This window comes from Heptranchias perlo, chromosome X (genome assembly GCF_035084215.1).
Source record: "Heptranchias perlo isolate sHepPer1 chromosome X, sHepPer1.hap1, whole genome shotgun sequence".
NCBI classification, from domain to species: domain Eukaryota; kingdom Metazoa; phylum Chordata; class Chondrichthyes; order Hexanchiformes; family Hexanchidae; genus Heptranchias; species Heptranchias perlo.
This window is the reverse complement of record NC_090370.1, coordinates 17,033,664-17,050,532: the sequence shown is the minus strand read 5'-3', so window position 1 is coordinate 17,050,532 and position 16,869 is coordinate 17,033,664. Positions and strand designations below refer to the sequence as shown.

The 16,869-nt window shown below is 44.4% G+C and overlaps 1 protein-coding gene across 4 annotated transcripts in view; it reads left to right on the top strand.

Annotated features, from left to right (window-relative positions):
* LOC137307317 (zinc finger protein 148-like) overlaps positions 1-16,346 on the top strand; it is a 118,935-nt gene extending 102,589 nt beyond the window's left edge. For all 4 annotated transcript variants that reach the window (XM_067976788.1, XM_067976787.1, XM_067976786.1 and 1 more), the window contains 2 exons: positions 8,179-8,297; positions 14,692-16,346. In XM_067976788.1, the coding sequence (XP_067832889.1) occupies positions 8,179-8,297; positions 14,692-16,308 (1,736 nt within the window). In that variant the 3' untranslated portion in view covers positions 16,309-16,346. The remainder of the gene's footprint in view (positions 1-8,178; positions 8,298-14,691) is intronic.
* Positions 16,347-16,869: the final 523 nt, after the last annotated feature.

Below are 16,869 nucleotides of genomic sequence, written 5' to 3'. Positions count from 1 at the left end.
TCCCAGGACACTCACGGTGACACTGTAATACCCAGGACACTCTCAGTGACACTGTAATACCTGAGACACTCACGGTGACACTGTAATACCCAGGACACTCTCAGTGACACTGTAATACCTCAGGACACTCAGTGACACTGTAATACCCCAAGACACTCTCAGTGACACTGTAATTACCAGGACACTCTCAGTGACACTGTAATGCCCCAGGGCACTCACTGTGACACTGTAATACCCCAGGACACTCACTGTGACACTGTAATACCCCAGGACACTCACTGTGGCACTGTAATACCCCAGGACACTCACTGTGGCACTGTAATACCCGGGACACTCACTGTGACACTGTAATACCTCAGGACACTCACGGTGACACTGTGTAATACCCCAGGACACTCTCAGTGACACTGTAATACCTGAGACACTCACGGTGACACTGTAATACCCGGGACATTCACTGTGACACTGTAATACCCGGGACACTCACCGTGACACTGTAATACCTCAGGACACTCACTGTGACACTGTAATACCCGGGACACTCAATGTGGCACTGTAATACCCCAGGATACTCTCAGTGACACTGTAATACCTGAGACACTCTCAGTGACACTGTAATACCCAGGACACTCTCAGTGACACTGTAATACCCCGGGACACTCACTGTGACACTGTAATACCTCAGGACATTCACTGTGACACTGTAATACCCGGGACACTCACTGTGACACTGTAATACCCCAGGACACTCTCAGTGACACTGTAATACCCCGGGACACTCACTGTGACACTGTAATACCCCAGGACACTCTCAGTGACACTGTAATACCCCGGGACACTCACTGTGACACTGTAATACCCGGGACACTCACTGTGACACTGTAATACCCCAGGACACTCTCAGTGACACTGTAATACCCCAGGACACTCACTGTGACACTGTAATACCCGGGACACTCTCAGTGACACTGTAATACCCAGGACACTCTCAGTGACACTGTAATACCCCGGGACACTCACTGTGACACTGTAATACCTCAGGACATTCACTGTGACACTGTAATACCCGGGACACTCACTGTGACACTGTAATACCCCAGGACACTCTCAGTGACACTGTAATACCCCGGGACACTCACTGTGACACTGTAATACCCCAGGACACTCTCAGTGACACTGTAATACCCCGGGACACTCACTGTGACACTGTAATACCCGGGACACTCACTGTGACACTGTAATACCCCAGGACACTCTCAGTGACACTGTAATACCCCAGGACACTCACTGTGACACTGTAATACCCGGGACACTCACTGTGACACTGTAATACCCCGGGACACTCACAGTGACACTGTAATACCCCAGGACACTCACGGTGACACTGTGTAATACCCCAGGACACTCTCAGTGACACTGTAATACCTGAGACACTCACGGTGACACTGTAATACCCAGGACACTCACGGTGACACTGTAATACCCAGGACACTCTCAGTGACACTGTAATACCTGAGACACTCACGGTGACACTGTAATACCCAGGACACTCTCAGTGACACTGTAATACCTCAGGACACTCAGTGACACTGTAATACCCCAAGACACTCTCAGTGACACTGTAATTACCAGGACACTCTCAGTGACACTGTAATGCCCCAGGGCACTCACTGTGACACTGTAATACCCCAGGACACTCACTGTGACACTGTAATACCCCAGGACACTCACTGTGGCACTGTAATACCCCAGGACACTCACTGTGGCACTGTAATACCCGGGACACTCACTGTGACACTGTAATACCTCAGGACACTCACGGTGACACTGTGTAATACCCCAGGACACTCTCAGTGACACTGTAATACCTGAGACACTCACGGTGACACTGTAATACCCGGGACATTCACTGTGACACTGTAATACCCGGGACACTCACCGTGACACTGTAATACCTCAGGACACTCACTGTGACACTGTAATACCCGGGACACTCAATGTGGCACTGTAATACCCCAGGATACTCTCAGTGACACTGTAATACCTGAGACACTCTCAGTGACACTGTAATACCCAGGACACTCTCAGTGACACTGTAATACCCCGGGACACTCACTGTGACACTGTAATACCTCAGGACATTCACTGTGACACTGTAATACCCGGGACACTCACTGTGACACTGTAATACCCCAGGACACTCTCAGTGACACTGTAATACCCCGGGACACTCACTGTGACACTGTAATACCCCAGGACACTCTCAGTGACACTGTAATACCCCGGGACACTCACTGTGACACTGTAATACCCGGGACACTCACTGTGACACTGTAATACCCCAGGACACTCTCAGTGACACTGTAATACCCCAGGACACTCACTGTGACACTGTAATACCCGGGACACTCTCAGTGACACTGTAATACCCAGGACACTCTCAGTGACACTGTAATACCCCGGGACACTCACTGTGACACTGTAATACCTCAGGACATTCACTGTGACACTGTAATACCCGGGACACTCACTGTAACACTGTAATACCCCAGGACACTCTCAGTGACACTGTAATACCCCGGGACACTCACTGTGACACTGTAATACCCCAGGACACTCTCAGTGACACTGTAATACCCCGGGACACTCACTGTGACACTGTAATACCCGGGACACTCACTGTGACACTGTAATACCCCAGGACACTCTCAGTGATACTGTAATACCCCAGGACACTCACTGTGACACTGTAATACCCGGGACACTCACTGTGACACTGTAATACCCCGGGACACTCACAGTGACACTGTAATACCCCAGGACACTCTCAGTGACACTGTAATACCCCAGGACACTCACTGTGGCACTGTAATACCCCAGGACACTCACTGTGACACTGTAATACCCCAGGACACTCTCAGTGACACTGTAATAGCTCAGGACACTCTCAGTGACACTGTAATACCCCAGGACACTCACTGTGACACTGTAATACCCCAGGACACTCTCAGTGACACTGTAATACCTCAGGACACTCTCAGTGACACTGTAATACCCCAGGACACTCACTGTGACACTGTAATACCTCGGGACACTCACTGTGGCACTGTAATACCCAGGACATTCACTGTGACACTGTAATACCCGGGACACTCACTGTGACACTGTAATACCCCAAGACACTCACTGTAATACCTCAGGACACTCTCAGTGACACTGTAATACCCGGGACACTCACTGTGACACTGTAATACCCCAAGACACTCACTGTAATACCTCAGGACACTCTCAGTGACACTGTAATACCCCGGGACACTCACAGTGACGCTAATACCCCAGGACACTCTCAGTGACACTGTAATACCCGGGACACTCTCAGTGACACTGTAATACCCGGGACACTCTCAGTGACACTGTAATGACCCAGGACACTCTCAGTGACACTGTAATACCCCGGGACACTCACAGTGACACTGTAATACCCGGGACACTCTCAGTGACACTGTAATGCCCCAGGACACTCTCAGTGACACTGTAATACCCCGGGACACTCACAGTGACGCTAATACCCGGGACACTCTCAGTGACACTGTAATACCTGAGACACTCACAGTGACACTGTAATACCCCGGAACACTCACTGTGACACTGTAATACCCCAGGACACTCTCAGTGACACTGTAATACCCCGGGACACTCACAGTGACGCTAATACCCGGGACACTCTCAGTGACACTGTAATACCCGGGACACTCTCAGTGACACTGTAATACCCCAGGACACTCTCAGTGACACTGTAATACCCGGGACACTCACAGTGACACTGTAATACCCGGGACACTCACAGTGACACTGTAATGCCCCAGGACACTCTCAGTGACACTGTAATACCCGGGACACTCACAGTGACACTGTAATACCCGGGACACTCACAGTGACATTGTAATACCCGGGACACTCACAGTGACGCTAATACCCGGGACACTCACAGTGACGCTAATACCCGGGACACTCACAGTGACGCTAATACCCGGGACACTCTCAGTGACACTGTAATACCTGAGACACTCTCAGTGACACTGTAATACCCGGGACACTCACAGTGACACTGTAATACCCGGGACACTCACAGTGACGCTAATACCCGGGACACTCACAGTGACGCTAATACCCGGGACACTCACAGTGACGCTAATACCCGGGACACTCACAGTGACACTGTAATACCCGGGACACTCACAGTGACGCTAATACCCGGGACACTCACAGTGACGCTAATACCCGGGACACTCACAGTGACACTGTAATACCCGGGACACTCACAGTGACGCTAATACCCGGGACACTCTCAGTGACACTAATACCCGGGACACTCACAGTGACATTGTAATACCCGGGACACTCACAGTGACGCTAATACCCGGGACACTCACAGTGACACTGTAATACCCGGGACACTCACAGTGACACTGTAATACCCGGGACACTCACAGTGACGCTAATACCCGGGACACTCTCAGTGACACTGTAATACCCGGGACACTCACAGTGACGCCAATACCCGGGACACTCACAGTGACACTGTAATACCCGGGACACTCACAGTGACACTGTAATACCCGGGACACTCACAGTGACGCTAATACCCGGGACACTCTCAGTGACACTGTAATACCTGAGACATTCACTGTGGCACTGTAATGCCCCAGGACACTCATAGTGACACTGTAATACCCCAGGACACTCTCAGTGACACTGTAATACCCAGGACACTCACAGTGACGCTAATACCCGGGACACTCTCAGTGACACTGTAATACCTGAGACATTCACTGTGGCACTGTAATGCCCCAGGACACTCATAGTGACACGACTATTCCAATGCTCTCTTGACCGGCCTCCCATCCTCCACCCTCCATAAACTTCAGCTCATCCAAAACTCTGCTGCCAGTATCCTAACTCGCACTAAGTCCTGCTCACTCATCATTCCTGAGCTCACTGACCTATATTGGCTCCTGGTCCCCCAACACCTCCAATTTAAAATTCTCATTCTTTTGTTTAAATCTCTTCATGGCCTTTCCCCTCCCTATCTCTATAATATCCTCCAGCCCTACACCAACACCCCCCCCCCCGGCCCAAAACTGGAATTCTCCACCTCCGACTCTGGCCTCTTGTGCACCCCGAATTCCTTCGTCCCATTGGCAGCCGCGCCTTCAGCCGCCTTGGCTCCCGCTCTGGAATTCCCTCCCTAAACCTCTCCAACTCTCTCCTCCTTTAAAACCCTCCTTAAAACCCCTCTCTTTGACCAAGTTTTTAGTCACCCCTCCTAATATCTCCTCCTTTGTCTCGGTCTCTATTCTTGTCTGATTGTGCCTCTGTGAAGCATCTTGGGACATTTTTCTACGTTAAAGGCGCTATATAAATGCAAGTTATTGTAATATGCAGCGACACTCGGTGTAATATTGTAATATACTGGACCCTCTCGATGACACTAATACACAGAACCTCTCAGTGTGACACTATAATATATCAACGGCTCACTTTTGAACTGTAACAGTGGACCCCTCAGTGTTACAATATAATATTACAGCACCCTCACTTTGATGCTAATATTCTTGAAGAGTCACTGTGAGCTAAAAAGCCCCCCAACTCAAATTGCAATATAGCAGCCCTTCGCTGGCGATGTCACCGGGCCCCTCTACTTGGCACTGTTATACCATCTCTCACTATAACCCTGCAATATACCTGAACCCTCAGTGTGACACTAATATAACCGCCCCTCGTCTGTGAAACTGTAATATGCCAGGTCTCTCTGTAACAGTGTAATGTCCTGGCCCCTCTCTGACAGTGTAATAGACTGGGCCCCACAATGTGACGCTATTATATTTACCCAGTCCCTCACTGAAATATTGTAATATACTGGGACATTCACTGTGACACTGCAAAATATACTGACACTAATATCCTGGGTCCTTCAGTGTACCACTGTAATATATCAGGACACTGTAAAATACTGGGCCCTCATGGTTACACTAACATACTGGGTCAGCCACTGTGACATTGCGATGTACTGGCCCCTTACTGTGACACTGTGATATAACTGGTCTCTTTGTGATATTGCAATACACTGGGCACCTGTCTGTGACACTGTAATGTAGTGGGTGTGTCACTGTGACACTGTAATATACCAGTCCTACTGTGTCACTGATATATCAGGCCCTAACTGTATCAGTGTAATACAGTAGGACCCTCATTATGATACTGAGACCCTCACTGTGATCTAGCAGGCCCTTTGCTGTGACACTGTAATATATCAGTTCTCTCTGTGACAATGTATTGGCCCTCACTATTTCACTAATATACTGACCCTCACTTTTGCACTGTACAATACTGGGCCTCAATGGGAACATAGGAACAGGAGGAGGCCATTCAACCCCTCGAGCCTGTTCCGTCGTTCAGTTAGATCATGGCTGATCTGTATTTTAACTCCATTTACTCACCTTGGTTCCATAACCCTTAATACCCTTACCTAACCAAAATCTATCAATCCCAGTTTTGAAATTTTCAATTGACCCCCAGCCTCAACAGTTTTTTGGGGGAGAGAGTTCCAGATTTCCACTGCCCTTTGTGTGAAGAAGTGCTTCCTGACATCACCCCTGAACGGCCGAGCTCTAATTTTAAGGTTATGCCCCCTTGTTCTGGACTCTCCTGCCAGAAGAAATAGTTTCTCTCTATCTACAATATCAAATCCTTTAATCATCTTAAGCACCTCAATTAAATCTCCCCTTAATCTTCTATACTCGAGGGAATACAAGCCTAGCCAGGGCCTTCAATCCAACGATGTAATATACCAGTCCGATCAAAGTGACACTCTTAATATGTCAGCCTCTCAGCATGACACTATACTATGCCCAAATCCTCATTGTGACACTAATACACTGGGCCCCTCTCAGTGACAATGTAGTGTACCAATTCCTCACTGTCACTATGTGATATACTGGATACATCACAGTGACAGTGTAATACACAGGAACAGGCATTGCAATATACAGGAATTCTCACTGTGGCATTGTAACGGACCAGCCCCTCAATTGGCCAGGAAACTTTGTTACTGTGACAGTGTAATGTACTTGTCCCTCATTGTTTCACTAATTTACCAGTTTCCTCACTGTGTTAGTTTAATATACCAGGCCACTGAGTGTAATATACTGACCCCTCCCTTTTACACTTTTACACTGTAACATACCAGGCCAATCACTGTGACACTGTAATATACAGGGGCGCTCACTTTGACAGTGTAATATCCCCGACAGCTCACTATGACACTAATATATCAGCCCCTCAGTGTGATGCTAATATTCCGGGCCCTTACTGTAACACTGTGAAGTGCTGTGACCCTCACTGTGGCCCTGTAATATGCATGAAACTCTCACTGTGACACTGTCATTTATTGGCTGCTCAGTATGACACTGTAATATTCTAGGCTCTTCGCTGTGAGACTGTAATATGCCAGGACATTATACCTAGAATCTAGAGTTTTGATGCTTTTCCAAAGATTCTTTAATGTCTATTTTGTGAGCTCCCGATGGGCATATTCTGTAAAATCAGTATGTGATTGAGCTATACAGACTAAGAAGGGCCCCAGGTTTGATCCTTGGTCTGTGCTCAATTAGCTGACCTCAGCCAGCGCAGCATTTAAGAGCTACAATTGGCTTCAGTGCCCCTGGGTTAGCAATTGGAAAAATCAGCCAGGGTTCCTGCCCATGATCTGCTGGAAAGTGCATGTATGTGGGCTTCAGGTCTGGACTGGATTGGGCTCTGCTGCAATGGCCCACACGATTGAATATTTTGCCAGCAGTCACAGTCCAGGCTCATTCATGAAGAATTGCTGCTCCAGCAAAGTATTGAAAGGCACCCACTGCCTTTGCGACTGTACCCCAGCAAGAGTTTGCATGTCCAGAAAGGAGCAGGGAAAATTGGGAGGGAGAGCATGACTATTTTATCTGCTTCAGAATTGGGCTGCTTTCCCAGCCATTTACATGGATTAAAACACCCCAATTCAAGAGAAGTAAACTGGGAGCATAAATTTGCACCTTAAGTTAAAAGCTATTTTAGATCACAAAACCTTGTACATTGCAAAAAGCCAAGCATTAGAAGATTCTTTCTTTGATTTCACAGGTGAGAAGCCATTCCACTGTGATGAATGTGACATGAGGTTTATTCAGAAATACCACATGGAACGACACAAACGGACTCACAGTGGGGAGAAACCATACCAGTGTGAATACTGCCTACAGGTACTGTATTACAGGAGCAATATGAAAACTGCCTACAGGTACTGTATTACAGGAGCAGTGTTAATACTGACTACAATATACTGTATTACAGGAGCAGTGTTAATAGCGACTACAAATACTGTATTACAGGAGCAGTGTTAATACTGACTACAATATACTGTATTACAGGAGCAGTGTTAATACTGACTACAATATACTGTATTACAGGAGCAGTGTTAATACCGACTACAATATACTGTATTACAGGAGCAGTGTTAATACTGACTACAATATACTGTATTATAGGAGCAGTGTTAATACTGACTACAATATACTGTATTACAGGAGCAGTGTTAATACTGACTACAATATACTGTATTACAGGAGCAGTGTTAATACTGACTACAATATACTGTGTTACAGGAGCAGTGTTAATACTGACTACAATATACTGTATTACAGGAGCAGTGTTAATACTGACTACAATATACTGTATTACAGGAGCAGTGTTAATACTGACTACAATATACTGTATTACAGGAGCAGTGTTAATACTGACTACAATATACTGTGTTACAGGAGCAGTGTTAATACTGACTACAATATACTGTATTACAGGAGCAGTGTTAATACTGACTACAATATACTGTATTACAGGAGCAGTGTTAATACCGACTACAATATACTGTATTACAGGAGCAGTGTTAATACTGACTACAATATACTGTATTACAGGAGCAGTGTTAATACTGACTACAATATACTGTATTACAGGAGCAGTGTTAATACTGACTACAATATACTGTATTACAGGAGCAGTGTTAATACTGACTACAATATACTGTATTACAGGAGCAGTGTTAATACTGACTACAATATACTGTATTACAGGAGCAGTGTTAATACTGACTACAATATACTGTATTACAGGAGCAGTGTTAATACTGCCTAACCATATTAGTGAGAGCTTGGCTCAGTTGGTAGCGCTCTCACCTGCGTCAGAAGGTTATGAGTTTAAGCTGCATTTTTTGACTTAAACTCATAAGCTAGGCTGGCACTACATTGTGGTACTGAGGACGTGCTGCATTATCAGAGGTGCCGTTTTTCTGATGAGATGTTAAATGAAGGCCCTATCTGCCCTCTCAGGTGAACATAAAAGATCCAATGGCTCTATTCGATGAAGGGCATGGAAGCTCTCCTGGTGTCCTGGTAAACATTCCTCCCTCAACCAGCCCCATCTAAAGCAGATTAACTGGCCAGTTAACTCACATGCTGTTTGTGCAATCTTGCTGTCATATTTATCAACATAACAGTTATTGCACTTCAATAGTAATTCATGGAATGTGAAGCGCTTGGGATGTCCTGAGGACGTGATAAGGCACTATATAAATGGAGGTTCTGCCTTAATTGCAGCTACAATGTAAGTACTGCTGCTATCTGTTGTATTACAGGAGCAATGTGAATACTGCCAGCATGCTGTATTACAGCAGTAATGCAAATACTGCCTCTAGGTAGAGGAGTAGTGTGAATGCTGTCTAAACATATTGTATTACAGGAGCAACGTCAATCCTGCTTACAAGCAATGTTTTAAAGGCGCGATGTGAGTACTGTCTAAAGCTACTAGGTTATAGTGCAACATGAATACTGCCTAAAGGTACTGTATTACACCAATGTGAATACTGTATTACAGGAGCAGTGTGAATACAGCCTAGAGTACTATACAACAGGAGCTCTGAATACTGCCTAATGGCACTGTATTATAAGAGCAAGATGAAAACTGCCTGCGCAAACTGCATTACAGGAACAATGTGAATACTTCTTAAAATTATTGTATTACATGCGCAATTTGAATACTGCCCACAGATACTGCATTACAGGAGCAATACAAATACTGCCTACAGGTATTGCATTACAGGAACAATGTGAATACTACCCAAAAGTATTCTATTACATGCATTTTGAATACTGCCAACAGGTACCGTATTACAAGAGCAATGCAAACAGTGCCTATAGGTGCTGTATTACAGGCGCAATGCGAATATTGCCTACAGGTACTATATTGCAGGAGCAACCTGAATACTGCCTTAAGTACTGTATTACAGGAGCAATGTGAATACTGCCTAGAGTCCTGTATTGCAGAAGTAATTTGAATAATGCCTACAGGTATTGTATTACAAGTGCACTACAAATAGTGGCTGCACTACTGGATTACAGCAGCGATGCGAAAAGTGGGTACAGGTCCTGTATTGTAGCAGCAATGCAAATATTGCCTACAGGTCCTGTATTGCAGGCACAATGTGATTCCTGCCTAAATGCATTGTATTGTACCAGCAATGTGCATACCACCTTTATTACTGTATTGGAGGAGTAATGTGAAAACTGCCTACATAAACTGTACTACAGGAGAAATGTGAATGCTGCTTAATGGTCCTGTATTACAGGAGCAAGTCGCATATTACCTACAGGTCCTGTATTACAGGAGCAATGCAAATACTGCCTAAAGGTACTATATTATGGGAGCAATGCAAATATTACTTAAAGGTACTGTGTTACAGGAGCAATGTGTCTACTGTCTTCAGGTACTCTATTACAGCAGCAGTCTGAATAATCCTTGCAGATAGTGTATTACAGGAGCCGTGTGAACATTGCCTACAGATCCTATATTGCAGGAGTGGTGTGAATATTGCCTACAGTTGTTATATTACAGGAGCGGTCTTAGTAATCTCTGCTAATACTGTATTATAGGAGTAATGTGAATATTACCTACAGGTAATGTATTATAGCCACAATGCAAATACTGCCTACAGGTACTATATTGTAGGAGCAACGTGAAGACTTCCTACAGATACTATATTATAGGAGCAGTGCAAATATTGCTTAAAGGTATTATATTACAAAAGCAATGCAAATACTGCCTAAAGTTACTGTATTACAGGAGCAATGCAAACACAGCCTGAAGGTACTGTATTACAGGAGCAATGCAAATATTGCCTAAAGGTACTGTATTACAGAAGCAATGCAAATATTGCCTAAAGGTACTGTATTACAGGAGCAATGCAAATATTGCCTAAAGGTACTGTATTACAGAAGCAATGCAAATATTGCCTAAAGGTACTGTATTACAGGAGCAATGCAAATATTGCCTAAAGGTACTGTATTACAGAAGCAATGCAAATATTGCCTAAAGGTACTGTATTACAGAAGCAATGCAAATATTGCCTAAAGGTACTGTATTACAGGAGCAATGCAAATATTGCTAAAGGTACTGTAATACAGGAGCAATGCAAATACTGACTAAAGGTACTGTATTACAGAAGCAATGCAAATATTGCTAAGGTACTGTAATACAAAAGCAATGCAAACACTGCCTAATGGTACTATATTACAGGAGCAATGCAAATATTGTCTAATGGTATTGTATTTCAAGAGCAATGCAAATATTGCCTAAAGGCACTGTATTACAGCAGCAATACAAACACTGCCTAAAGGCACTGTATTACAGGAGTAATGGAAATAATGCATATAGGTCCTTCATTACAGGAGTAATGTGAATACTGCCTACAGATCTACTTAGGCTTGTATTGCAAGCACAATGTGAATATTGGCTACGGGTGTTGTGTCACCAATATGAATAATGCCTTTAGTACTATATTACAGGAGCAGTGTGTCTACTGCCTATGGGTCCTGTATTACAGCACTAGTCTTAATAGTCCCTGCAATACTTGCAATAATTGATTTCAGGGGCAGTGTGAATATTGCCTACAGGTATTGTATCACAGGAGCATTGCAAATACTGCCTAAAGGTACTATATTACAGCTGCAATGTGACAGTGCCTATATGTCCTGTATTACACCAGCAAGGTGGATACTGCCTATAGTACTTTATTACAGGAGTAGTATAAACACTGCCTGCAGTTACTGTATTACAGGAGAAGTGTGAATTGTGCCTGCAGGATTGTATTACATGTCAGTCATCATTAGTGACAATGGTCTTTGCATCCCGTGAAGCATGACCTCTGAAAATTGATTATGCTAATTGTAAGTGACTTTTCCAGCACTACCACTGCCACAGGTACAAACTGGTCTAGTGTGATGCCCCATTCATTTTGTTTTACAGCCATTGTTTAGCCACACATTGTCTCTCAAGTTTGTGTTGCTGCTGGCTTTCCTTAGCCTATGGGTGTGATCGAAATGGCAGTTGGGGAACACTGTTAAATGCACAGTTATTTTATATGGCACTCAAACTGAAGAATTTCAGTCAATAGTTATATCCTAGCTGGCATTGAATATCCTGACCATGCTGTTCAGAACTGTTTGAAACCATGGATTTGTATCAGAGGGAAGGAGTGTTTATTGAGAGTAATATTAATTCAAGCACTCCCCCATATTATGTATATAAAAATTGAGATGAACATGACTCAACATTTCTTTAGTAAAAGTCTAATTTTAATCAAGGCCCAACATGTAGGAGTGGCCTTAAGATAAGGAGAGCATTCCTCCAGTGAGGAAGAGCTCTGTGCATCCTGGACTGGTTCTATATATTGCATAGAGGCCCATGATTCCAGAGCAGCCTTGGAGACTCTGACTCTGCCAAAATGCATTACCAGCTACACATGCTACATACCTAGCCAGTAGCATATTTCCTTGATGTGACCCAACTTTGTATTTGCATGACTTGAAAATGGATATTTTACCTGAAAATATGTCAGCCAATTAAATGGGAGGAGACCAATGTACAGCAACAGTAAAGTGTATTTGACTCACAACTTGTATATTTGTGATGCATTAAGGTTTGAGTCTAAGGTGATGTTAACTAACTTTGTTTACTTAGCAATGTCTTCATTCACTTCTTCTCCAGGCTCACATGAGAGTAATGGCACCTTAGCTGAGCTACTGTAGAACTGTTGGTATTCCTGGAACTGTACTCCATCAGGAGAGAAAGGAAAAAATTGAGGGAAAGAAAAAGCTGATTGCAATAATTAGAATTCTCTATTGATGTAATCTCCACGAAATAGAAAAAGAAATTACCAGGAGACGACATCATGTTTTATGCGTTAATATATTTTTACAATTCTCTTCAGTATTAATTTGGACTACCGTACTACACTAAAATAACATAATGGGAAACTTTTATAATGCTAAAGTGCAACAATGAGAAATAGAACATGGGTAAGTAAGGAGAATGAATGAGATTAGTTGTATACACATAGCTTTATTCTTTTAAAAGTTGCTGACTCTTGCATAGAATCTACAGCACAACAAAAAAACAGGCCATTTGACCTAACTGGTCCATACCGGTGTTTATACTTGGCACGAGCCTCTTCCCGCCCTGCCCCCATATCCTTTCTGGTGTACGATTCCACAGATGCTGAAAGCCCCTTGCCCAACTTGCTATTTTTATGTGTGAGCCTAGACAGTGAGCGTCGACAGACTATTTGAATGTGGATGGCATCACTGTCGATCCCAACGCTGTCTGCATCTGACATTCACATGCACTTTCCAGCAGGAGTCACTGGACAGAAAGCAGGAGCAGGATCCCTGGCTCATTTCCCCTTCCCCCAACCAAGTGGCACTGAGGTTAAGGCAAGTTGTTGTAGCCCTGCACTAACAGCTGAGATCAGTTAACTCAACACAGACTGGAGATCAGGCCATGGACTCTACAGGTCTGTATGACTCAGTGACACATTAGGCAGTCCAGATACTAACTGAGCCCTCAAGGCAACACACATACAGTCTTGTTCCATAGAGGAAATTCATGCTAGATGTAATTTTCCAACTTTGTGTTTGGGAGCCTCCTGAATCTGAAGCTCAAATCAGAAATTCGGGCGCATGTGGTTCATCATTTTCTGACCATTTCATTATGCGGCACACATGCGCAAATTTCCGATTATGTATTGTCAACAGGTGAGGCTTCCTGCTGGAAGCACAAAGTCGGAAAATTACACCTAGAGGGTCGCTTGTAACTGTTCCCACCGGGCAGGAAAAGGGCGACAGTGGGTAGGATGCCTGATTTTTTTTTTGGAAAATCAGACAGGGTGTAAAACAGGCATCCTACCCACTGCTGCCCGTCTCCCACCCGGCAGGAACAGTTAAAATCGATCCTATAACTAATCTTATTACATCTCAGAAATTGTCATTGTTCCACATCAGCTTTTATAAAATGGAATCATAAACAGCTGACAATAAATTCAAAAATGCTTGTGTCCATAACCAATATCAGTAGTTGAAGGGTATGAATTTGTGTAGGTGTTAGCACATCCTGGGGCAGTTTTTAGCTTGCTTTGCCTCATGCCAAAACGGTCCTTAGCATGCCAATGGCCACAATAAATGCACACCTTCTTGTCCATTGTTGCTTTAATCATGAGCTAATAAATAATAATGACTTATTAATTCTCTCTAATGCATTTCCTTGCAGTATTTTTCTAGAACTGATCGTTTGCTTAAACACAGAAGAATGTGCCATGAAAATCAAGGGAAAGTTCCTGGCAAAAACTCAGCTGTGAAAACGGAGCCAATTATACTCGCAATCAATGCAGAAAACAGGTTCCTGTCACCCCCAAAAGACATCATCAATCCAAGAAAAAAGCTCAAAACTGCGGAGAAGCCGGCATTGGGGACCTCTAATAAAGAGGAGACTGGTAACCCAGCAGAGGTTAAGGTGGATAAGGGAGATTGTGTAGAGTATTACACCAGCAACTTGAAGGTAAAGGACGAGTATAAAGTGGAGCAGTGTTCACTTGTGATCGCACACTCTTCACACAGTAATGATCACCTAGGGGATGCATATCAGAATCAGATGAACCTGCATCCACCAAAGCTTGTTCTGAAGAAGGTAAGCTCAAAGAAAAATCAAAAGACAGTAGAACAGTTGAATCAGACTGTGCCCGTTTCTGCCAACTTTGATGCCACGAAGGTCAACAAATATACCTACGCTATGGTAGACAACCCCGACCTCCTGGTCATTGAGGGTCAGAGTGCTGATCAGGGTCAAGATGCTTCACGCAAACCAGGGGGCAGCAGCAGCAACAGCAACTATGATGATGCAATGCAGTTCGTAAAGAAGAAGCGATTCTTGCAAGGGACTACCAGCACCAGCAGAGAGTATGCCTTAACTGTAGGCCAGATCTCCACCCAACCGGCTGTAACCCAGGCAGCCACCACTACTGTTGGGGAAAACAGCAGTGGCACATCCATGTTGGTGCAGCCCAGTAACACTGAGCTGAAAAGCAGTCAGGACAAAAGTGGAATTCCTGACGAAGTTCTGCAGACTCTGTTGGACCACTACACTAACAAGGCAAACGGGCAGGTTCCCTTCTCTGTCAGTGATACCCAAGTAGCTTCAAATATAACTGTGAGCTCTACTGACATCACTAACGTGCCTCCATCGGAGCGAGTCAATGAGAGTTCCCAGCCAGTAGCCACAGACAACTGTAACATGCTCCACGAATATTCAAAATTCCTCCAACAAGCTTTGGAAAGGACTTGCCACAATGATAGCTACTCGGCCGAGCAAGGACTTGCGTACGAGACTGAAACTCACGCTCTAACTGGAAGCCTTCAGGTGCAGCCTCTGTTTTCTTCTCTAGAGCGACAGGTTTTTGCCACCATGGTTACCCAGCACGGCTTCAGACCTGAAATGGGTTCCTCTTTGAGGTTACCATCACAAAAATCGCAGTACAGCTTATTAGTTGGTGAATCCCAGCATCCCTTTGCTTTCATACCGACTGTGACTAGCAGCAACAGCATCTCTTCACCGCCGGATTTCATAGAGCAAGTTAACTCACAGAAGAAGCGAGAGGAACCACCAGCTCACCACAATCACCAAATGGACACATTTGGTCAAGACTCTAGGTTCTCCGCTACTGGAGGAGAAATGACCCCGTCGTTCAACGACAGTACCAGTGGACAGGTGAACCTAAGGGTCCGACAGGGCAGCTCAGACTTCTCGGAGTTTTCTTTGGTAAATGTACCAGAGGGAAGGGATCAAATGAGTGCCTCACCAGATGCCACAGGGGGCCAAGCCTTTAGGTGAAATGATTTGGTCATAAAACTTGGGATCATGATACCTTACGATGCATTTCTGTTTTTGAATTGCTCAACAAAGAAAACCATATCAAACATTTTTTTAATTTTTAGAGAAAAAATATTAGTGATTTTACCAGGAGGGTATTTTGGAGTCCAGTACTGATGCATATTTTCCCCTCTCCATTGGTATGTGTTTGTACTCTGGCACAGAAAGGGGATACTGATCTTGTCTGCGCATGTCTCTCTCCAAGCTCTCTGTACTTCTGCTTTATGTACTCATCAGAAACATTTGCCCACCAGTAAAGAGCGCCATGGCCAGAAAGCTGATAGCGAGATAATCCTGAGACTGGCATTGATACAGGTCGAATAATTACCCCCATACTGGCATTTATTCAGGTGCAGTAATTACCTGGGTAGCGGCATTTCAACTGATCAAATAATTACTCCGATACTGGCATTAATACAGATGCAATAATTACCTCGGTACAGTATATGTACAGTTCAAATAATTGCCCTGGTACTGGTATTTATACAGATCCAATAATTACCCCAATACTGGCATTTAATC